Here is a 25,868-nt window from a genome sequence, read left to right as displayed (position 1 = left end):
TTCTATGCAGCATTGCTGCTGTTTCTGCTGCAACACTTGATCTTCCTGTTACAGATGTGGATCATTTTTAAACTAGCCCGTACTTCATTGGCTATGTGAGTAATCCTTGGTAGTTGATTTAGACATAGTACATGCAAAGTTAGACAAAAGTACACAAGTGTAATCTGACTAAAGTGTGAATTCTTTGCTTTGTTTGTGAGAGCATCTTGCAAGGCAGGATGGAGAGGCTAAACTACTCATGCAGAGCTAAGAGGCCAAATGAGCAAATTTCACAGAAAGATGGTATTGAGGCATCTCCTGCACAATACCTGACCAACAGCAGAGTCTTGCACCAGAGAATATATCTGGCCCAAAACCATCTGCAACTTGGTGAAAAGTGAGGTCTTGGAGGACTGAAGAATTGCTAACAATGTCCCCTTATTTAAGAAGAGTTGCAGAGATAATCCAGGTAATTACCAGTGAGCCTGAAATCAGTGGTCAGGAAGTTGCTGGAGAAGTTACTGAGGAATAGAATCTATTCCCATTTGAAAGAAAACGGACTTATCAGTGATAGGCAACATGGTTTTGCGCAGTGAAGATCATGTCTTACCAACCTAATAGAATTATTTGAGTGATTGATGAGGGATGGGCTGTAGATGTCATATACATGGACTTCAGGAAGGCGTTTGATAAGGTTCCCCATGGTAGGCTCATGGGAAAATGAAGTTGCATGGGGTTCAGGGTGCACTAGTTAGAATGATAGAGAACTGGCTGGGCAACAGGAGAAAGAGAGTAGTAGTGGAAGGGAATTTCTCAAAATGGAGAACAGTGACCACTGGTACTTCACAGGGATCCGTGCTAGGACCACCGTTATTTGTGATATAAGGAAGGCATAAGTGATCTGATTAGCAAATTTGCAGATGACACTAAGATTGGTGGAGCAGCAGATAGTGAAGGGGACTGTCAAAGAATGCAGCAGAATATAGATAGATTGAAGAGTTGAACGGAGAAATGGCAAATGGAATTCAATCCGGGCAAATGCGTGGTGATGCATTTTGGAAGATCCAATTCATGAGAGAACTATACAGTAAATGGAAAAGCCCTCGGAAAGATTAACGTACAGGGACATCTGGGTGTTAAGGTCCACTGTACCCTGAAGGTGGCAACACCGGTTGCTAAAATTGTCAAGAAGGCATACGGCACGCTTTCCTTCATCAGATGGGTATTGAGTACAAGAGTTGGCAGGTCATGTTACAGTTGTGTAAGACTTTGATTCGGCCACATTCGGAATACTGCGTACAGTTCTGGTTGTCACATTACCAAAAGAATGTGGATGCTTTGGAGAGGGTGCAGAGGAGGTTGACCAGGATGTTATCTGATGTGGAGGGCATGAGCTATGAGGAGAGGTTGAGTAGATTAGGATTATTTTCATTAGAAAGACAGGGGTTGAGGTGAGACCTGATTAAGGTCTACAAGGTCATGAGATACAGACACAGTGGATAGCAAGAAGTTTTTTCTCCAGAGTGGGGGACTCCATTACTATGGGTCACAAGTTCAAGGTGAGAGGGGAAAAGTTTAAGGGAGATATGCATGGAAAGTTCGTTACGCAGAGGATGTTGGGTGCCTGGAACGTGTTGCTAGTGGAGGTGGTAGATGCGGGCACAATAGCGTCATTTAAGATGTATCTAGACAGATACATGAATGGGCAGGGAGCAGAGGGATACTCATCTTTAGAAAATAGGCAACAGGTTTAGATAGAGATCTGGATCAGCACAGACTTGGAGGGCCGAAGGGTCTGTTCCTGTGCTGCAATTTTCTTTGTTCAAGCTAATGCTCAAGCAATACAGCAGGTAGGGATGCCACAAGGCCACGAACAACAACTATGTCAACATGCATACAGTATGATGTGGTATTTATATGGCCTAAAGCTCATGAGATAGAACAGAAGGGGAAGGCAAGGCAAGATGATCGCCAAAGGAAGTGTGAGGCTGCTAGACAGAGACAGCAACACAGCAGTCTCAAGCAGGGGAAGCATGATGCTTTGTGGGCACAAGTGCTAACATATCTAATTTAGTGTAAAGAATTAACACCACAATTTTGATCCAATGGACCAACAGGCCACTGCCACCTTTAAGCATTTCCTCCTTATCCATTATCATCCTATCCAACACTGATATTCCTCTCTTAGTGCCACACTGCTGCATTCTCATTTACTGGTGACCGATACAAATTAGTAATTTAGTACCTGAGCCTGCATGTGTTTTCCCAAAGTAATAGATGCAATTGCTTGTTTCTTTTAAATCAGGAACAGCACGGCTACATTTCATGTCCACCCCGACGTTGTTCAAAGAAAGTAACGGTCAGCTGTCTTTTCAGTGACATAGCTTGAGCTTAATCCAGAGAGCATTAAGAGTGAAGCAGTGAGAGGCCAAAGTTACATTGGGTTAAACTACGTAGCACTACCAGATTCATCACCACACCCTCTCCCCAACAGCTCCACCATTGCCAACATCCCTTTCAAGATGACAGAAACTCAGCTAGGATTTTGGAATTTCATGACAAAACATTTTTTTTAAAAACACACAGCTCACCAATTGTCATACATTGAATTGTGATGGCAAATGAGACAGCCAGTCAGCCCAAAGGAAAAACAGATGTAATGTACTCCTTTAATCTCAACCAATGTCCTCCACCTCCATGCACAGATTATCCCCTTAGTCTCTAGTGGGTCCTCTTTTTCCCTGTTTCCCATTTCCCTTCATATACTTACAGATTACCTTGAAATTCGCCAATATCTTACGCTCCTTCTTTGCTGTCTTAATTGCTTTGAGATTCTCCTGCACTTTCTATACTCCAGAGGTTGTTGTTGATTTGTTCCCTTAAAACCCCCTCTTTTCCTATTAACAAGTCCTGAACATTCCTGGACATCCAGGGTTCTCCGGGTTTGTTGCTCCTACGTCTTACTCGAAAGGGCCTATACTCTTACCAATTCTTGGAGAATTCACTACAAGAGTATACAGGAAAGCCACACACACAGACCAAGTCCTAAACTATGAAAGTAACCACCCCAACACACACAAACGAAGCTGCAGCAGGACACTATTCAAAAGGGCCACAACACACTGCAGTACACCAGGACTGCAAAAAGAAGGAGAGGAACACCTATACAAGGTATTCGCCAAAAACGGATACCCGCGCAACTTCATCAGCAGATGCCTAAGAGAAAGACCACGGAACGAGGACATACCACAACCAAAAGGACTAGCCACACTACCATACATCAAGAGCATCTCGGAACTGACTGCCAGACTACTGCGACCCCTAGGACTCATAACGGCACACAAACCAACAGCCACGCTCAGACAACAACTCACCAGAACGAAGGACCCGATACCCAACATGAGCAAGACGAATGTAGTGTACAAAATACCATGCAAGGACTGCACTAAACACTATATAGGACAAACAGGAAGACAGCTAACAATCCGCATACATGAACATCAACTAGCCACGAAACGACACGACCAGCTATCCTTAGTAGCCACACACGCAGACAACAAGCAACATGAATTCGACTGGGACAACACTACTATCATAGGGCAAGCCAGACAGAGAACAGCCAGGGAATTCCTAGAGGCATGGCATTCATCCACAAACTCCATCAACAAACACATCGACCTGGACCCAATATACCAACCACTACAGCGGACAGCTGAAACTGACAACCGGAAGAGGCAGGGACAGACCACTATAAACACTGGAGGAAACATCAAAGAAGCGCTTTACAGGAGGCTCCCAAGCACTGATGATGTCGCCTAACCAGGGGATGAAACGTTTGCAACAAAAACTTCCAGCTTGGCGAACAGAACCACAACAACGAGCACCCGAGCTACAAATCTTCGCACAAACTTTGAATCCTTAATAAATAATTTGACATTACTCCTTTTACACTTGCCCCTGTCCTGCCCGAAGATCTTATACCCCAGAGTTGCCTCGCCCTCCCTCAACCATATCTGTTAGGACAACATCACAATTCCACATGTCAATCCAGGCTCTTAACTCATCTATTGTACCTATAATATGCCTCACATTGAAGTTGGGGCCATCTAGTCTTGCCTTATTCCCTTTAAGCTCAACAAGGCTGAACTTCCTGGGCCTTGGTTCCTTTACTAAAGTATGATGTGCACTTATTTTATGAACATTCCGATTCCCTCTCCCTGCCAAGCTTGTTTCAATTCCCAACAGCATAAACAAACCCACCGACCCAAGATGGATTTCTTTTAACTCAACCCATTTAGCCACATTACTTCTGTCCTTTGTATTCAAGCCTGAATTGTTTACAAGTCTGTTGTATGCCTTTCAGAAGTCCATGCACATCAGTTCAACCTCTTCACAGAACTTCATTACTCTACATAATCAAATTGCTCAAGTCTTTAAATATATAAAGAATGCATGAACCAACAAAGATAAAGTATTGTAACATTTAGAATACCATTTTTTTTTACAGTGAAATAAACAAAAAGCATGCAAATTATCAAATGTTTATTGTCAAAGAAAAATGTACAACAAACCTTTTAGAAGATCTTTCACCATAATGTTACTAGCAATACTAAGCGTTCCTAAAGAATCTTTTCATTCTTTGACAAGTTGTGAGCACCATTGGCTGAACCAGCATTCATTCCTTATTCTTAACTGCCCTTGAGAAGGCAGTTGCGAGTTACTTTGTTGAATCATCACAATTGATTTGGTGTAGACACACCTACAACACTTACGACAAGAGTTCAATTTCTCAGATGAAATCCTGATCGTTACTCTGCTAGACAATACTTTAAATTGCTGATCAAGTTTATTAGTCGTTCATGGTCAAAAGCAATACACAACTGAAGAGTAATGTGTTAAATAAGCCAAATCAACTTCATTACATGGTAGTTCTGTAATTACCCATCAATATAACTAATGACATCCTATCATACATCTGGTTTTATCAGAAATCCTTCTGAATTATGACTGTACTGTCTTGTTCCAGAAGCCTCAAAATATGCCACCTTCTGATGGCATCTTCTGATAGAATCCAAAGCTCTATAAGGCCATAACACACAAAAACAGAAGGAGACCATTCAACCCATCAATACTGCTCTGCCATTCAATGAGATCCTGGCTAATCTAACAGTCTCAACTCTACTTTCTGGTCTTTTCCCTACAAACCTTGATTTCCTTAGCATTAAAAATCTGTCGCTGTCAGTGTTGAAAATACTTAGTGACGTAACAATAACCATAATTATAAATGATAAAAAAGATTAAAAAGTTAATTCAGCCAATATATAATATACAAAACCTTCATGATGCAACAAGTTACAAGCTGTGATGCAACTCTGGAGTTAACTGAAACATGTTTCTACCTTAAAATTAATGTCATCATTCTGCATACCATCAGAATGCACCAAATTTTAAATTAAAAAAATATTGGACATACTCAGTAGGTCAGGGATTATCTGATGGAGAGAGAGAGTTGCTGTTTGAGGCCAATGAATTCTCAAAGAGGTTCTGATTAAAGGATAACTTGAAACAACTTCTAGTTTTCTCTTCATCTTAACTGACCTAAATATTGCCAGGATTTCCTGTTTCAAATCAGATTTACAGCATCCACAAGATTTTGTTTTTTATATTAAACCCTGAAATACTCAAACCCAACTTTATTTTCATGACATTTCTTTTCCTGAAAGAATCTTGACATAGAGTCATAGCACGGAAACAGACCTTCGGTCCAACTCGTCCATGCTGACTCAATATCCTAACCTAATTTAGTCCCATTTGCCAGCCGTTTGGCCCTTATCCCTCTAAACCCTTCCTATTCATGAACTTATCCAGATGCCTTTTAAATGTTGTAATTGCACCATCCTCCTCCACTTCCTCCGACAGTTCATTAAATACATGCACCATCCTCTGTTTGAAACAGTTGTCCCTTCAGTTCCTTTTAAATTTTTCCCCTCCCAGTTTACCTATACCCCCTCATGGGGAAACTCTGGGGAAAAGGCCTTGACTATTCAGCTTATCTACCCCTCATGATTTTATAAACCTCCAACACTCAATGGAAAATAGCCCAGCTTATTCGGCCTCTCTCTGTAGCTCAATCCCTCCAATCGCGGCAACATCATTGTAAATCTTTTCTGAACCCTTCTGGTATCTTAAGAAGTGAAAGAGAATATCCTTGCGAGAACTAATATTGTTTTGTAAATAAGTAGATTTTAAATTAAATCGCTACATTGTTAGTTGAACGTAGCTGAAGTGTGAAAGTACTGATTGTGTTTTGATAAATATTGTAGTAAACTGTTGCCCTTCGAGAGGAGATACATTTGTATACTGAAATACCCAAATAGTATACACAGTTATTCTGTGCATCCTTATTTTAGCATTTACTTCAATCATATTCAGTTGTTTTAGAGTAGTGGTCCATTGCCAGTATCAATTCAGTAAATTATTTGAGAGCATTACCTGATTTTTTTTTGTTTCAAACCCACCCCTCCCCACAGGCCTTTGTTCAAAACAGTGATGCCTTTTTTTAATTAACTGACGCATCATTAATAATGCATCCAATATTTCTCTTCCCTTTGATATAGAGTAGATCCACAGGAATAAACAAAAAGAATCATTTGAACCAATTTGTGAATAAATCATGGGATTTCATAGAAGTAACAGTTCAAAAATATCCTTTTGGCACAACTTGACTACAAGAGTGTTATGCTCCACATGAGCCTCCACTCCTAAGATTCCATTAGTGTTCTCCTTGTGCTTCATTTGCTTTCCCTTAAATTTATGTATGTTATTTATCTCAATCACTCCATTTGCAATCAAGTTCTACTTTCTAGCCAATCTCTGGGAAGAGGGGAACTCTCCTGAATTTATTGCATGACTTATTAGTTATTGCCTTATATTTACAATGTATATTTATGGATAACTACAAATGCAGAAATTATCTGTATAATAACCCTAATACACCTCTTCCTATTTAAAATGACAGTAGGTCCACCGCCCCAAAAAAAAAGCAACAGCCATGAGCAATATTCTCTCTTCATCAGCACATATGAGTATAGGAGTTGGGAGGTCGTGTTGCAGCTCTACAAGATGTCGGTTAGGCACAAATATTGCATGCAGTTCTGGTCTCCTTCCTATTGGAAGGATGTTGTGAAATGTGGAAAGGTTCAGAAAAGATCTACAAGGGTGTTGCCAGGGTTGAAGTATTTGAGCTACAGGCAAAGACTGAATAGTCTGGGGCTGATTTCCCTGGAGTATCAGAGTCTGAGGGGTGACCTTATAGAGGTTTATAAAATCATGATGGGCATAGGTAGGATAAATAGACAAAGTCTTTTCCCTGGGGTGGGGGCGTCCAGAACTAGAGGGCATAAGTTTCAAGTTAGAGGGGAAAGATATAAAAGGGACCCAAGAGGATGGTGAGTGTATGGAATGAGCTGCTGGAGGAAGTGGTGGAGGCTGGTACAATTGCAACATTTAAAAGGCACTTGGATGGGTATGTGAATAGGAAGGGTTTAGAGGGATAAGGGCCAAACGGCTAATAGGACTAGATTAGTTTAGGATATCTGATGGGCATGGATGAGCTTGACTGAAGGGTCTGTTTCTGTGCTGTATACCTCTATGACTCCGATTTCACATAAGGGTGTTCCACAATACCATATCCTCCAGCACATTATTCAAGTGGCCACTGGTTCTTGATTTTTGCTTAAGATAGGAAAAAGAAGAACAGAAACAAGGTTGCTTTCCCTCTCCTCTCATTATAGCAATAACCATTAGTTTGGGAGGTGCCTTCTGTACACATTACCCTGAAGTACACACTTCTCCACAGAGTCTCCAATGCTTTCTTAATTACAATAAAAAGAGCTGTAGATTTTTATTTCCTACTTCTGAGAAAATAAACCTTGCGACAATGTCATATTCCAGAACTTGAAAGTGATATAACACTCATTCTCAACTAGTGGTAGCAGAATTTAAATAGAAGTTTAATATGACACGTATGTTGGCTAAGAGACACACTGCTGCCTCTGACACCCACATTCCCTAATTAAACATCTAATTTTCTTCATTTTAAAATTAAAGGAAAGTCTGCATCAAACAAAAATATATACTTTCAAAGCAGCAAATGAAATTAGCTGAAGTGAGTAAAATTGAAATGAAACAATGACCCTAAACATTAATTCTGCCTCTCTTTTCAGAGATGCTGCATCACCTGCATATATGTAACATTTTTTGTTTTCAAGTAAAAAATTAGGTTGCAGACATGGGACATTTTCTGGCTTTTGACATTCTAAACCACAAATAAAGTTATATAAAGCCCATGCATTAGCATGATATGGCCTAAAGTAATATGATATTTTACAATCTGTCAAAGATACTGCAAATAATGAACACATATATATAATGATAGCTTGACTACAATTGTGTTTTATTTACCAGTAAAATAAATAAATTCCACAAAAAAAACCATCTGGGGTCAGTTTAAACTCGGTCAGAGCAGCAATGGGAGGGGTGTGGAATGAATCTGAATCCAGAAGGAGAGACAAAGTCAAGGGTCAGTGATGGGTTTGCTGTTTAGGGACCAACTTTAAAGACTGGGTAATATCTTTAATTTTATGGTTTATGTCAAAAAATGTGGTGCTGGAAAAGCAAAGCTGGTCACGCAGCATCCAAGAAGTAAGAGAGTTGTGGTTTGTAGTTGGACGAGAATTGAGTTAGAGAAAGAAATCTGCTTTTAGTGAGTAGCAGACAAGTTTAGGTAACTGGTTTCTAGTTTAACGTTTGTAGTTGATAAGGTTCATAGTGGGAAAACTCTACCCCATGGAATTCTCCTCCTGCAACATGTGGGAAATCAGTACCCTTAGTGGCCCGATTGATCACATGAAACAGCCAGAGCTGCAGATGGTCTCACCATGGAGCATCCGTGATGCTGAGGATGTCATGAATAGCATGATTAGCATCTATAAGTAAGGGCTACACAGGCAGAAAAGCGTGACCACCAGAAAGACTCAAGTGTGGGTAGGAGGTGCAGGAGCTTTCTGGGGTCATTCCCCCCTCGAACAGATATAAATTTTGGATACTGTTGGGGAAAACCCCTCTCGAGGGAAAGCAGCAACAGCCAGGTTTGTGGCACCACGGTTGTCTCTACTGCACAGCAACACAGGAAGACGACTGGGAGAGCTTTGGTGATAGGAAATTCAATTCTAAGTGGAGAAACTCAACTGGAGTTGCTACATAAACACAGTGGTTACATGAACAGGTCAGAGGCAAGGAATACTGTAGTGGGTAAATCACCTTCCCACTCCCCAAAGCGCATTCAGCGTCGACAAGGCACAAGTCAAGAGTGAGATGGAATACACCCAATTTGCCTGGATGAATGCAGCGCTGACAACATTCAAGAAGCCTAAAGCTATCCAAAGCAGCCCACTTGATTGGCACATCCACAAGCAGCCACTCCCTCGACCAATGCTCAATAACAGCTGTGTGTACTATCTACAGGATGCACCGTCATAATTCACCGAAGATCCTTACATAGCATCTGCAAGGACAAGGACAGCAGATACATGGGAACACCACGACCTGCTAGATTCCCTCCAAGCCATTCACCAACCTGACTGGGAAATATATCGCCATCCTTCATACTCACTGGCTCAAAATTCTGGAATTCCTTCCCGAAGGGCATTGTGGGAAAACCCACAGCAAATGGATTGCAACAATTCAAGATGACAGCTCACCACCACTTTATCAAGGGCAACTAGGATGGGCAAAAATTGCTGGCCGGCCAGCCAGGAGCGCACACAAATGAGAAAAAGATGGCTCTGCAGCAACAGCAAAGATATGTTGCCTCCCTGGTGCCAAGGTCAGGGACGTTCCAGAGTGGCTGTGTGACATTCTGAAAGGAGACAGTGAACAGCCAGCTGTCATGGTACATCAGTACCAACAACATGAATTTTTAAAAATAAAGTCCTGCAACAGGAATTGAAAGAATTAGATATTGATTAAAGATGAAGACTGCTAAAGTTGTAATCTCTGGATTACTTCCAGCGCCACATGGTACTGAGTCTGGAAATAGGAAGATAAGTCAATAGACAATAGGTGCAGGAGTAGGCCATTCTGCCCTTCGAGCCTGCACCACCATTCAATATGATCATGGCTGATCATCCTTAATCAGTATCCTGTTCCTGCCTTAGCTCCATAACCCTTGATTCCACTATCCTTGAGAGCTCTATCCAACTCTTTCTTAAATGAATCCAGAGACTGGGCCTCCACTGCCCTTTGGGGCAGAGCATTCCACACAGCCACCACTCTCTGGGTGAAGAAGTTTCTCCTCATCTCTGTCCTAAATGGTCTACCCCGTATTTTTAAGCTGTGTCCTCTGGGTCGGCACTCACCCATCAGCGGAAACATGTTTCCTGCCTCCAGAGTGTCCAATCCTTTAATGATCTTATATGTCTCAATCAGATCCCCTCTCAGTCTTCTAAACTCAAGGGTATATAAGCCCAGTTGCTCCAGTCTTTCAGCGTAAGGTAGTCCCGCCATTCCAGGAATTGACCTCGTGAACCTACACTGCACTCCCTCAATAGCCAGAATGTCTTTCCTCAAATTTGGAGACCAGAACTGCACACAATACTCCAGGTGTAGTCTCACCAGGGCCCTGTACAGCTCAGAAGAACCTCTTTGCTTCTATACTCAATTCCTCTTGTTATGAAGGCCAGCATGCTATTAGCCTTCTTCACTACCTGCTGTATCTGCATGCTTACCTTCATTGACTAGTGTACAAGAACACCCAAATCTCTTTGTACTGCCCCTTTACCTAAATTGATTGCATCTGACCACTCACCTAACCTGTCCAGGTCACCCTGTAATCTCCTAACATGCTCCTCACATTTCACCCTGCCACCCAGCTTAGTATCATCAGCAAATTTGCTAATGTTATTACTAATACCATCTTCTATATCATCAATATATATTGTAAAAAGCTGTGGTCTCAGCACTGATCCCTGCAGTACCCCACTGATCACTGCCTGCCATTCCGAAATGGAGCCGTTTATCACTACTCTTTGTTTCCTGTCAGCCAACCAACTTTCAATCCAAGTTAGTACTTTGCCCCCAATACCATCCGCCCTAATTTTGCTCACCAACCTCCTATGTGGGACTTTATAAAAAGCTTTCTGAAAGTCCAGATACACTACATCTACTGGATCTCCCTCGTCGATCTTCAGAGTTACATCCTCACAAAATTCCAGAGGATTAGTCAAGCATGATTTCCCCTTCATAAATCCATGCTGACTGACCTATCCTGTTACTACTATCCAGATGTGCCATAATTAACTCCAGCATCTTTCCCACCACTGAGGTCAGACGAACTGGTCTATAATTTCCTGCTTTCTCTCTCCCACCTTTCTTAAAAAGTGGTACAACATTAGCCACCCTCCAATCCGCAGGAACTGATCCCGAATCTATCGAACTCTGGAAAATAATCACCAACGCATCCATGTTTTCTCAAGCCACCTCCTTCAGTACCCTGGGATGTAGACCATCAGGCCCCGGGGACTTATCAACCTTCAGGCCTAACAGTCTCTCCAACACCAATTCCTGGCAAATATAAATTCCCTTAAGTTCAGGTCCTTCAGCCACTGTTACCTCAGGGAGATTGCTTGTGTCTTCTCCAGTGAACACAGATCTGAAGTACCAATTCAATTCTTCTGCCATTTCTTTGTTCCCCGTAATATATTCCCCTGTTTCTGTCTTCAAGGGTCCAATTTTAGTCTTAACCATTTTTTTTCCTTTCACATACCTAAAAAAGCTTTTACTATCCTCCTTTATATTTTTGGCCAGTTTACCTTCGAACCTCATTTTTTCTCTGCGTATTTCCTTCTTAGTAATCCTCTGTTGTTCTTTAAAAGCTTCCCAGTCCTCCGTTTTCCCACTCATCTTTGCTAATGTTATACTTTTTCCTCTTTTAACTTTATATGTTTCTTAACTTCCCTTGTCAGCCATGGCCACCCATGCCTCCTCCTAGGATCTTTCTTCCTTTTTGGAATGTACTGATCCTGCATCTTCTGCATTATACACAGAAATATCTGCCATTGTTCCTCCACTGTCATTCCTGCTAAGTCATATGAATGTGTGGCCAAATGGATGGTATAGGATGGAAGGATTTAGATTTTTGGATCATTGGGACAGCTTCTTGGGTAGGTGGGAGCTGTGCAAGCAAGATGGGCTGCACCTGAATTGGAATGGGTCCAATATCCTTGCTAGAAGGTTTGAAATTGATCTGGAAGGGGGAGGGTGCACAGAGTAATTGAAAAGTCAGGAGCAAGGTCCAACCAGATAAAGGAGGAATATTAGGTTGGTCCAGTAAGCACACTAAGGCACATGGGAGATCTAGAAAGCTAAAGTTATCCATTTTAATTCAAGAACCTTGACTAGCAAGGCAGAACTTACAGTTTTGATCAACAGGTGTGAATATGATATTGTTTCAATCACAGTCATGTCTGAAGGAAAGACAGGATTGGCAGCTCAACATTCAAGTGTATAGAGGTTTCAGGCACAGTGAGAGAAATAAGCTAGATAAGGGAGGCATTATTGATCAAGGAAACCATCATGGGACCACCTGGGTATAGCTCAGAAATAAAATAAAGGGGTGATTAAGTTGCTGGGATTATACAACAGGCCTTCCAACAGACAGAAGGAGATAGAGGAGCAGACATGTAGGCAAATCACGGAAAGGTACAAGAGAAACAGGGTTATAGTTGTAGGGTACTTGAACTGTGCTAACATTAACTGGGATCAGAGTAAAAAAGTGTGTTGCTGGAAAAGCACAGCAGGTCAGGCAGCATCTGAGGAGCAGGACAGTCGACATTTCAAGCATAAGCTCTTCATCAGGAAACATCCCCCAATTAACCGGGATCACCTTAGTGAGAAAGGATTACACATGGTGGAATTTTTAAAGTGCATTTAGGACAGCTTTTTGTGTCAATATGTAAATAGTCCTACCAGAGATTGGCAGTGCTAGAGCTATCCTAGGGAATGAAGCTGGTCAAGTGGTTGAAGTTTCAGTGGGTGAGGATTTCAGGATAGTGGCCATAACTGAATTTCAAAATCATTATGGAAAGGGACGAGGACAGCGCAGAAGTTGCGTTTAAATTGGCGGAAGATAGACCTCAGTATCATTAGTCAGGACCTGGCAAACAAAGACTGCGACCAGCTTCTTGCAGGTAAGTCTACATTTGGAAAATGGAAGTTATTTTTTTAAAAAGTAGTATAATGTGAATTCAGATCCAGCATTTTCCTCTTATGGGAAGGACCAGGGAACCTTGGAGGTCAAGAGATATCAAGAGTTCGATAAAGAAGGAAGCTTATTTAAAGAGCTTTAAACACAGGTGAAATCCTTCAAAAGTATGAAGGGTGTAGTGCTTAAAAAAGAAATTAGGAGGGCAAAGAGAGGCCACAAAATATCTTTGGCAGATGGGATAAAGGAAAACCTGAAGGCTTTCTAATAGTTAAAAGATTACCAGCGAAGAATGGAACCTATTAGAAACCCAAGGGGCAACCTATGTGTGGAGCCAATGAGTGTGAGTGAGGTCTTAAATAAATACTTTTCATCTGTACTCACAGAGGAGAAAGACAGTGTAGCTGCGGATTTCAGCTGGAATGGTGAGGTTCCAGAGAACATTACAATTAATAGGAGGTATCAGATGCTTTATATATGGGCATACAGACACATAAATCCCTTGGTCCTGATGAGATGTATCCCAAGCTGCCATAGAGGCAAGGGAAGAGATTACTGGGGTTCTGGCAGATACTTCACTGGCCACAGGTGAACTGCCAGATGATTGGAGGATAGCTAATGTAATTCCTTCATTCAAAAAGGGCAACAGGAATAAGCCAATGAATTATAGACCAATTAGTGTGATGTCAAAGTTAGAGGAGTTATTGGAAAAAAATCTTAGGGACAGGATTATTGAGGACAGTGGCAGCATGGTGGCTCAGTGGTTAGCAATGCTGCGCAACAGTGCCAGGGACCCGGGTTCGATTCCCACCTCGGACGACTGTCTGTGTGGAGTTTGCACATTCTTCCCATGTCTGCATGGGTTTCCTCCCACAATGCAAAGATGTGCAGGTCAGGTGAACTGGCCATGCTAAATTGCCCATAGTGCTTGCCCATAGAAGCAACTACAGCAACCATGATTGTGTCACAGGACCACAAATTCACTAAACGTATGGCAATATGAGAGCAAATGTATAACAGTTTCATGTGACTGAAGCCTAAGAACAGCTATATTTAAATTTATAAATGTTCAGGTATGTATTTCTGAGAATTTGTAATGGTCTTATTCAACCTGCAAGGGGAGTGGTGTGGCACTGGGTTGGGAATTTAGGTAAAATAGTCAGTAGATTATTGAAAAAATCTTATTGCTTGGTGACTTGAAACTTGAATTTACATAGATCACAGGATATTATAGAGGCAATACCCAGCTGCAGGAGTTAACATGTTTAGGGTGTGCCACATTCACATCACTCAGCTGTTTCACTCAAATGGGGTGGCATGGTGGCTCAGTGGTTAGCACTGGCAGCGTGGAGTTTGCATGTTTTCCCACTGTCTGCATGGGTCCCCTCCATGTGCTCCGGTTTCCTCAGTCCAAAGATGTACAGGTCAGTTGAATTGGCCACGCTAAATTGCCCATAGTGTGAGGTGCATTAGTCAGAGGAAAACGGGACTGGGTGGGTTACTCTTCGGAGTGTCGGTGTGGACTTGTTGAGCCGAAGGGCCTGTTTCCACACTGTAGGGAATCTTAAAAAAAATTAACCAATACTTGGAAAGGCAAGGATTAATCAGAGATCGACAGAATTTGTTAGAGGGAAATCCTGTCTAACTAAATTAATTGAGTCTTTGAAAAGGTGACAAATATACTGACTAGGTTAGTGCAGCTGATGCGGTTTACATGGACGTCAGTAAGGCCTCTGGACAAAGTGCCACATGGAATGCTGCTCCAAAAGGTAAAATCCAAAATTGGCTGTGATGAAATGTTTCAGCTATGAGGAAAGACTAGATAAGCTGGGTTTATTTTCATTGGAGCAGAGGAAGCTAAAAGGTGATCTGATTGAAGTATACAAAGTTATGAGAGGCATAGGCAGAGTAGAGAGATAGAGAATCTCTTCCCCATGGCAGACATGTCTAAGACTAGAAAGCAGATGTTGAAGGTGAGGATTAAGTGTTTAAAGGAGATCTGATAAAGAAATTTCCACCTGAGAGGAAAGCATCTCAACATTTATGAAGCATCTGTATGAATACTTAAAATGTCAGGGCATAGTATGGCTACGGACCAAGTTCAGGTAAATGGGATTAGTGTAGTTTGGTGTTTTTTTGGTTGACATAAGCACAGTGAGCTGAAAGTTCTGTTTCTAGACTCTGTAACAACCCATTTTCATGATTTAATCTCTCACCCCATGAATTTATTTAAATTATGAGGAAGGAGCAAAAGGCCCACATCAATGATTTCTTGTTTGCTTGATGAGAAGCTGCTGAAATATTTTGCCAAAGCATTGCAAGGTCAGATCTCAGAAGTCAGTGAACAAAGTAGCCAGATGCTGAAGTTGCAAGAAAGCCAGAAAAAGTTCTGAATGGCCCAGTCAGCAATTTTCCACCAAGAATGGCGAATACAAGAATACTGTTTCTGACAAATCATACCTGTGGGTGCAATTCAATTCAATATCTGAAGAGAGAAAAAAAAAGGACAGTGTAGGTATAGAAATCAGGGAGGAGGACCATAATATTACAAATTAGCATTGTAGATTTAGAAGATTATTTTCAGCAGGTTTACAAGTGGATAAATCCCCAGGCTTAAGATGACATGAATCCCAGACTGTTTTGGGAAGCAAGTGAAGAGATCGCAAAAATGTGGACATTAATTTTCAAATCCGCTCTGGCCACAGGAAGGGTACCATCAAACTGGGGGACAGGTAATGCTATACCATTTTTCAAGAAGGGTGGTAGGGATAAATCAGGAAACTACACCCGTGATCTAATAGCTGTGATGAGGAAACTATAGGAAAAAATACAGGGATAAAATTAATCTCCACTTGGAAAAGCAAGGACTAATCAAAGATTTGATAGCATTTTGTGAGGATGTAACTAGGTGTATAATTAAAGGTAGTGCAGCTAATGTAGTCTCCATGAACCTCATTAAGACTCTTGACGAGGACTCGCGTAACAGACTGAATAAGAAGCTAAGAGCCCATGGGTCCCAAGGCAATTTGCAACATTGATCCAACATTGGCATGGTGGCACGAAGCAGAGGGTGATGCTCAAATGCAATTTGTGATGGAACCCTATGCCCAGTGGCATTAATAGAAGATTCAGTGCTGGATCCCTTGTTTTTTAAATGATCCAGACATAAATGCAGAAATTAAATCACAAAGTTTGCAGATGACATGAAAATTCTTGGTGTGGTAAATAGCAAGGATGAAATCCTTAACTACAGAACGATATAGATGTACTGGACAGATGGTTAAACAGTGGAAAGCAAAATCCCAAAAAGCTTGAGATGATACCTTTGAGAGGAGTAACAAGGCAAGGAAGTATACATTAAATGTTAGTACCCTAAGAAATACAGATGATCAGAGGGATCTTGGATGTGTATGTCCAGAAAGCCATGAAGACAGCAGGATAGGTAGGCAAGGTGGTTAAGAATGCATATGGGATACTTACCTTTATTAGTCAAGGCAATGAATATAAGAGCAAGTCAGTTATAATGGAGTATATTATATTAGTAATGCCACAGCTGAAATACTGTACAATTCTAATCACCATACAACAGGAATGATGTGATTACACTGGAGCTTATGCACAAGAAATTGATTAGGATGTTGCCCTGGTTGAAGCAATTCAGCTATGAAGAGAGACTAGATAGGCTGTGTTGTTTTCCATACAGCAGAGAAAGACGAAGAGGGATCTGATTGCAGTATAAGGTTCTGAGCGAATAGACCGGGTAAATAGAGTGAAACTTGTCCTCTTAGTAGAGGGGTCAATAACTAAGGGAACTTTTATGTTAAGGAAAAGGAGGCTTTGAGGGGATTTGAGCATGTTTTTCATCCAGAAGGTTGTAGGTAGTTGGAACTCATTGTCTAAAAAGCGTGGTAGAGACAAAAACACTCAAGACACTTAGGAACTATTTAAATAAACACTTGAAACAAGTGCTGGAAAATGGGATTAGAATACGTGGATGTTTGATATCTGCATGGACACGATGGGCCTCTTTTGGTGCTTTAAAAATCTCAATGACCCTCGAGAACGAGAGGTAATAGTTTTAGGCTAAGGTTGGCATTTTTAAAAGAGATGAGGAAGCATTATTTCTCTCAAAAGGTTATGTATCTGTGGAATTCACTACCCCAGAGTACAATGGATGCTGGGACACGAAATAAATTTGTGGAGATAGATTTTAAATTAGTAATGGGCTAAAGGGTTTCAGACAACAGGTAGGAAAGTAGAAATGAGATCAATGAGAACATACATGGTAGAGCAAGTTGAGGGGCTGAATTGCCTACTTCTAACTCCTGATGTCTGACAATAATACTTGCAGGGACATTATGTCCAATTATAATAGCAAACAAACCTAAAATAGCAATATAGTGTTGGAGACAAATATGTTTTGATGTTTTTCAGTGCCAATTACACCAAAGTTTGCATCTTCTTCTGACATCAGTATCCACATTAATATTTACTGTAATGTAGAATTTGCTGTAGTGTTGAACTGTATTAGTTACTAGGCACTGAGAAGCTCGTTTAATATGCACAGCCACAAATCTGCCACTAAAACAGATTTACATCCGACTGCTGTCGTGCATTAAGTACAGAACACATTTCAACTGCTTACAAACTCTACAATAAAGCGTCTAATACCTGGAGTCTCCACTGCTGTTACTGACGCTGTCCTCGTCACCGTGACCCTCCATTTCCAGGGCTGAAAAGGAAACTATCACAGGAAAACCTTCACTGAAGCTTGGAAACTTCTAAGATCCTCCTCCGAAACAAAAAACTTATATTTCGTTCCAAAGTGATTCTGAAACTTCTGCTTATCCTCCAAATGAAAATCCCACGTTTCTGTAGGAAGAGACATTTAGGACTTTAGGATTCGACCGTCTCAAATTACAGATGAGCGCGGATCGCGTATTATGACACAGTAATCGCTGTCTGACAAAACCAAGTCACTGGCATCGATTGTGAGCATACAGGTCATGGGGGGGGGGGGGGGGGGAAATGTGCTGCTTTCGTTTATCGATCGATTCCAATTGTCTAGGTTTCGTTTTCATACGGTGTGAGATTACCATGCCGATTGTTGACTGCGACTTGCTGAATAAATGTAATTGTAAAAGACAATCTCGATAATCGCAACAAATGACCACCTTGTAAATGTCGTTTCCACCATTAGTGTCTAACGAAAATAGTCATTTTGCAGGAGAACAGCAATACCACATTCGCTCGTCATCGAGCACAGCTTCCCCGATTCCGGGCAAGAAAACAAGACAGACAAAAAGGTGGTGTGGAGACAGAAATCTCAGAACTGGGAGGGGGGGAGAAGGGGGGTGTTATATCGTTTTTGTAAACGCCTGCAGTCTTTCTTTAAAAACATCGTGGTGTAATATCGGCGCGGTTGTATGCTGGGCCTTCGGTAGCCAACAAAGCGCCTGCCTGGGTCAGGCAGTGTGATTACAGTGTACATCCATCCCCAGGCCCGGGGCTGGGGCCTAGTGCGCTGTAGAGCGGCTGGTGGTGGTCGGGGCAGACACAGAGAGAGTGTGTGTGTGAGTGTGTATGAGCTTGTGCCGGGGAGCAATCCGCCTGCCTCTCCACCCCCCGCCGCCGGCGCACAAGGCCAAGGAGACGCTTTGCAGCTGATGGAATGTGCGCGAGCCGTGTTGGGGCACGAGAGCCGGCGCGTTCCATTCGAACGCCCACCCTCCCCCGGCCGAACGCTGGCCCGGAGCTCGCGCCCCACTCCTCTAGTTCCATCTGCCTGTTCCCTGTCCCTCCGTCTGCGTGAACCCGGGGGGGGGGGGGTGGAATCGGAGGTAAACTCCAGCAGGAAGCGAGGAAGGATATTGCTCACCCGGCGCCTCTGGTTCTTCTCCTTATCTGCCGTGTCCCTGTTTCTACTTTGTTTTTGTTTTCCTTCGTATTATTTCTCCCTCTTTATTGTTCAGTTGGACTGTCGACCACAACAGTCTTTTTTTTTTAGTTTTGTGTACCCAATACCCCCTGTACACATCCACTATAGTCTGTCCCTGCCGGTAGGCACCGCCGCCATGACTCGCGTTCACACTTCGGGCCAGGACGGGACGGTGACGGGCTAGGCAATGACGTCACCCGCACGCCGAGGGACGGAGCCACTGCCCGGGGCTGACAGGCAGGGGAGGGGCTGCAAGCTCCAGCAGCCGAACATTAACTCGCAAGACAGTGCCAGCAACATCCAACTTTACTCTCTCATAACCCTGCACTGAAATATTGCAAACTGATAGGGGGGAAAGAGTATTTAAAATAGGCGCTGGTAACAAGTCTTTTAGGGCACGGATCCCCAAGTCGAATTCCACACCCATGTCAGTCATTGCCACCTGCACAGACATTGAATTCAGCCGCTGCACCTCAAGATTTCATCGTTGCCAATTTCCACCCCCCCCCCCCAAAAAAAACAAATGAAGTGTACCAATAAATTTGTGATTTGGCCAGCGATAACAGAACCGACCCAGTGTTGACTACCAGCTTGTATGTTTAAAGAATGCCACTTTAAAAAAATTGGAGATAATGTAACATAATAGATCAACCTGGATTCAGCTTGATGTATGGAACTTACAAAATCTTTGATTTTTGTTCAACCTAAAGCCCAAAATCAACAGAAAAGAAAATCAAACAGACTGTTCATTAGGCACATGAGGAGTTACCAGCTGTTTACCACTCAACCCAGTTGGCTCCCCAGCTCATGTGGAGATCAAATTAACACCAAAAGAATCACCCTACTTATCCATGGATCAGAAAATAATTGCCAAGATCTCGCCTTTTATGTACAGAACTTAAGAACTCAAAACTACACTGTCATTGTTGGTCAGATTTCAAACAAAGACTGGACAGGATATAGGAAGGAGATAGCGTGCTTGATGGCATGGTGTAGAGACAACAATTTCTGCACCAGCATCAGCAAAATAAAGGAGCTGATCATTGACTTCAGGAAACAAAGCGGATGGCACGCTTGTGACTGCACCATGGTGCCAAGGTGGAGATTGTCAAGTTCCTAGGTGTGACAATCACAAACAATTTGTCCTGGTCCACCCACATTGCTACTACTTTAGGGTGTAGGTTTGCTCGCTGAGCTGTAGGTTTGATATTCAGACATTTCATTACCTAGCTAGGTAACATCATCAGTGGCGACCTCCAAGTGAAGCAAAGCTGTTGTCTCCTGCTTTCTATTTATATGTTTGTCCTGGATGGGGTTCCTGGGGTTTGTGGTGATGTCATTTCCTGTTGTTTTCTGAGGGGTTGATAGATGGTATCCAGATCTGTGTGTTTGTTTATGGCGTTGTGGTTGGAGTGCCAGGCCTCTAGGAATTCTCTGGCACGTCTTTGCTTAGCCTGTCCCAGGATAGATGTGTTGTCCCAGAAATGACAGCCAGACTACTAAGACCCCTCGGAATCCTAGTAGCACACAAACCCACCAACACTCTCAAACAAAAACTAACAAACTTAAAATACTCAGTACATCCCATGGACAAAAGTTCATGCAAGGACTGCCAGAAACGCTATGTGGGACAAACAGGAAGAAAGTTAGCCACCAGGATACACGAACACCAGGCTAGCCACAAAAAGACACAACTCTCTCTCCCTCGTACCCCTATACACAGAGAAAAAAAACACCATTTCGACTGGGACAACACATCTATCCTGGGACAGGCTAAGCAAAGACATGCCAGAGAATTTCTAGAGGCCTGGCACTCCAACCACAATGCCATAAACAAACACATAGATCTAGATCCCATCTATCAACCCCTCAGAAAATGAACAGGAAATGACAGCACCACAAACCCCAGGAACCCCATCCAGGACAAACATATAAATAGAAAGCAGGAGACAACAGCTTCGCTTCACTTGGAGGTCGCCACTGATGATGTTACCAAGCCAGGTAATGACACGTCTGGATATCAAACCTACAGCTCAGCGAGCAAACCTACACACTAAACCTCAACTTGAGCTGCAAACCTTCACAAACCTTGTTGCTACTACTGTTCACAAAGTACAGCGACACCTCAACTTCCTCAGGAGGCTAAGAAAATTTGGCATGACCATAAAGACTCTTACAAATGTTTATACTTGCACCATAGAAAGTATCTTATCTGGATGCATCACAGCATGGGTTGCAACTCCTCTTCCCAAGACCAAAAGAAACTACAGAGAGTTGTGAACACAGCCCAGTCCATCATGCAAACCAGGCTCCCATCCGTTGACTTCATCTATACTTCTTGTTACATCAGGAAAGCAGGAGAAAGTGAGGACTGCAGATGCTGGAGATCAGAGTCAAGAGTGTGGTGCTGGAAAAGCACAGCAGGTCAGGCAGCATCTGAGAAGCAGGAGAATCAACGTTTTGGGCATAAGAATCAGGAATGATGAAGGGCTAATGCCCGAAACATCAATTATCCTGCTTCTCAGATACTGTCTGACCTGCTGTGCTTTTCCAGCATCAGGAAAGCAACCAACATAATCAAACACCCCTCCCACCTCAGTTGTACTCTCTTCCATCCTCTTCCATTGGGCAAAAGGTAAAAAAAATTGATAACACATATGATCAGATTCAAGAACAGCTTCTTCCCCACTGTTATCAGACTTTTGGATGGATCTCTTCAGTGTTAACCTCTCTCTGCATCTTCTCAGTGGCTGTAACATTTTATTCTGCACTTTGTTCTATTACCCTGATGTACCTGCATAGTGTGATCTGCCAGTAAAGCATGTAAGAGAACACTTTTCACTGTACCTCGGTGCACATGACAGTAATAAATCAAATCAAAGATCATGAAGAGGTTCGATCATGGTCTTTTAGAAATAAATCTTTCCAGGAGTAGACTCCTGAAACTGGACATACATTCTAATAAGATAGAAATATAGGAGAATGAAAGCCAAGTATCTATAGATGACAAGAAAAACAAAGAATATGCTGAAACAAAAAAAAGTGCATAATGTACTTCAAGTGAATTATTCACATGAGAACTAAAATCAAATACAGTACATTGAAAATAGAGGTAAAGAAGTAAAGACTGGCTAAGAGAGAATGTGAAAATAGAATGGCAGTCATTATAAAAATATAACCCAAAAATCTACTACATCAAGTAAATAGTAAGCAGGTGGTAAGGCAGGGATGTTGGCCTATTAAAGAAAAAAATGATATGTGCTTTGGTATACAAGGTAAGGCTGGAATATGTTATAATTGATTTGCTATGGAAGAGATGGATGTGAAATGAAGTATCAGTAGATGCTAGAAATAACTGAGAATAAAAATTAATAAGGAGAAAGTGAGGACTGCAGATGCTGGAGATCAGAGTTTAAAAATGTGTTGCTGGAAAAGCGCAGCAGGTCAGGCAGCATCAAAGGTGAAGGAGAATCGACGTTTCGGGCATAAGCCCTTATTCAGGAAGCCTTTCCTAAAGAAGGGCTTAAGCCCGAAACATCGATTCTCCTTCTCCTTTGATACTGCCTGACCTGCTGCGCTTTTCCAGCAACACATTTTTAAGCAAAAATAAAAATTAATAGGCATGATGTACAGAAATGCCACAAGTGCTTAGAATGGAGAGATTGCTTGATCCTGATGATTTCTATCCCAATTTGCTTAAGGAGATGTGAGGAGTGGGAAGGTTGGTGAGGCCAGCTTTGGAGTACTGTCTACAGTTCTGGCCGCCATTCTATAAGAAGGATATTAATAAACTGAAGTGCGTCAGAAGAGATTAACAAGAATGTTGCTGGGACTGAAGGGTTTGAGATATAAGGAGAGGCTGGATAGGCTGGGACTTTTTTTTTCACTGCAGCGGAGGAGGTTGAGAGGTGAGCTTTTAGAAGTTTTATAAAGTCATGAGGGGTCTAGATAAGGTGAATATCCAAGATCTTTTCCATTCGATGGGGGAATTCAAAATTAGGGGGTGTATTTTTAACATAGGAGGAGAAATATTTTAAAAAGGACCCGAGGGGCAACTTTTTCACACAGTGTGGTTCATATGTGGAATGAACTGCCAGAGGAAGTTGTAGATGCAGGTAATGTTACAACATTTGGATAGGTACATGAATAAGAAAGGTTTGAAGGGATATGGGTCATATGCAGGCAAGTGGGACAATTTTAGTTTGGAAAACCTGGTCTGCAAAGACGAGTTGGACCAAACGGTCTGTTTCCATGCTGTATAACTCTATATGGAAAGGTGTAAGGGATTGAAAAGTGGCAAGTAGGGCATATTGTTCAAGAAAGGATCGAAGAAAATTCCTAACAACAACAGGCCAGTAAATTTAACATCAATGTTGGGTAAGATACAGAAATAATCAAATAGAAAGAAAACAATCACTTGGAAAAGGTATGGAATAATGAAGAAATGTCCACATAGATTTGTAAAAGGCAGATTGTGTTTGACTTATTTAATTGAATTTTTGATAAAGTTACAAAAAAGATTTCTTAAGAGAATTGAGTGGATTTTGTCTATATAGATTTTAAGAAAGCATTTGACAAAGTACCACCTAAAACATTGGTTAACAAAATTGAGGCTTATGGAATAGGAGGGTCATTGTAAGTTTGGATCAAAATTACTTTAAAGGAGAGAAACACAGTCATGGTAAATTATTATTTTTCGAACATGGAAGTGGAGACAGTGGTATTCCCTAAGGTTCAATGCTTTTTTGATCTATATAAACTACTTGGATACTGTAATAGAATATACATTTTAAAATTGTAAATGATAAGCTTTGAGGTGGGATAAAGAGTTGAGGACAATATCAGTCAACTGAAAAAGAATGTAGATAGTTTAGCAGAATGAGCAGATGACAGGCAGTTTGAGTTTAATACAGAGAAGTGTGAGGGGATACAGTCAACAGAATGGTTACAATGAAGTAATAATTACTTAATAGCTCTGTTCTAAACAGTAGACTTGAAGAACTTTAGGGGTTGGTGTATGTTGTTTTAAAGGTGGTAAGATACATTGAGGGAGTCATTAGGAAGTATATGGGATCTCAAACTTCATAAATAGGAGATACTAAATATAAAACAAAGTTTTTTTTAAATCACAGCTGGAGCATTGTGTTCAGTCTGGTCACTTTACTCAAGGAAAGGTGTGAAGACCTTTAAGAGGTGACAGGAGATTTGCCAGAATGATGACAGGAATGAGACGATTTAACTATAAAGGGTAGATGGAGAATCTTGGGTTATTCTTATAGGCAAAGGAGATTGAAAAGAGATCTGATCAGGGCATACAAGATTATGACAGGTTTATGTGAGGAAGAGAAGCTGTTCCCGCTAACCAAAAGTAAAAAGATTTGGGGTTGGGGGAAGGGACCTGTAGTTTCAAAATCACTCCACTACAATCATAAGGTATTTGCAGTACAGAAGGAGACTATTTGGCCATTATGTTCAAGCCAGCTTTCCTCAAGAGCAAATTAACTACTCCCATAGCTCACAGCTTTTTCTCCCGAGCCTGCAATTATTTTTCCTTCAAATAATTATCCAATTCCCTTTTGAAAGCTACAGTTGAATCTGCTTTGACTATACTTTCAGTCAGTTCATCCCACTCACTGCACAAAATTGTGTTTCCTCATGTCACCTTTGATTCCTTGTTCTTCACCTGATGTCAATATTCTCTGGCTGTCAACCCCCCCTGCAAATGCAAATGGTTTCTCCTTTTGTATGAATCCCTCTTCATTTAAACAAATCTAACTCTTCTTTCAACATTCTCTAAGGCAAACAGCCACAATTTCTCCAATCTATCTTCGTGTTGAAGTGCTCATAAATCGTTTTTGCATCCATGCTATACCTTAACATCATTCTTAACGTGAAGTACACAGAATAGAATACAATACTCCAAATGATACCAGAACAGACCTTTATAAAAGGCTCCTGATAGCTTCTATTTTATACTATAAGCTGATATTTCTAAAGCCCAGGATCTTGAACATCTTTAGAATCACCTCATTAATCTCTCCTGCCACTTTCATTGAGTTTTGGATTTTCTTTTCTATTGGCTATCACTGTCTTCTCTTATTTTCCCTTTGCCCCAATAATTACTTTATCTCTTCCATTCTAAATTGTTGATATTTAGCTATGTTCTCACTTATGTTATTCCTATGACATCTGACATTGCGTCTTTTTTTGTTTTATCTGTCTCTTTCATCAGTGAGAGAGCTCTGCTGTACTTGTCTGACTTGCTCCACACACGGAAGTGCACCTTGACTGTATCTGAACTATGTGAAGGCAGCCCATTTTTTCTGAACATTTTATCTACCAATATTCTATTCCAATTTAACCAGGACAGACCAGTCCTGCCAAAATTTTCCATAACCAATTAATGTTGTTTTCCGCAGAATTGATCCTTGTTCTTCTCTCTGGCTAACCTAAATCTTATAATATTATGACCACTGCCCCATAAATATTCATCTGACACTTCCCTCATTCCCCACAACCAGATCGAGCAATGGCTCCTTACTCATTAGGCCAGAAAAACGCTGATATAGAAATTTGTCTTGACTTTCTCACTTCAGAAACCTGACCCCTTCTCTACTCGTTACACTATAACCATCCCATTCTATATTAGGATAAGAAGCGTTCCCGAAAATAACATATATTTCATGCTCC

General features: G+C 41.5%; 1 protein-coding gene across 2 annotated transcripts in view; it reads right to left on the bottom strand.

Moving 5' to 3' along the window:
* chd1 (chromodomain helicase DNA binding protein 1) overlaps positions 1-19,314 on the bottom strand; it is a 194,877-nt gene extending 175,563 nt beyond the window's left edge. For both annotated transcript variants that reach the window (XM_043709918.2, XM_043709925.2), the window contains exons 1-2: positions 19,119-19,314; positions 17,912-18,112 (exon numbers count right to left, since the gene is read on the bottom strand). In XM_043709918.2, the coding sequence (XP_043565853.2) occupies positions 17,912-17,964 (53 nt within the window). In that variant the 5' untranslated portion in view covers positions 17,965-18,112; positions 19,119-19,314. The remainder of the gene's footprint in view (positions 1-17,911; positions 18,113-19,118) is intronic.
* Positions 19,315-25,868: the final 6,554 nt, after the last annotated feature.

This window comes from Chiloscyllium plagiosum, unplaced genomic scaffold (assembly GCF_037043375.1).
Source record: "Chiloscyllium plagiosum isolate Xiang-an unplaced genomic scaffold, Cpla_swu_hap1 HiC_scaffold_2, whole genome shotgun sequence".
Taxonomy (NCBI): Eukaryota; Metazoa; Chordata; class Chondrichthyes; order Orectolobiformes; family Hemiscylliidae; genus Chiloscyllium; species Chiloscyllium plagiosum.
The sequence above is the reverse complement of the archived record's forward strand: the minus strand, read 5'-3'. Positions and strand labels throughout refer to the sequence as shown.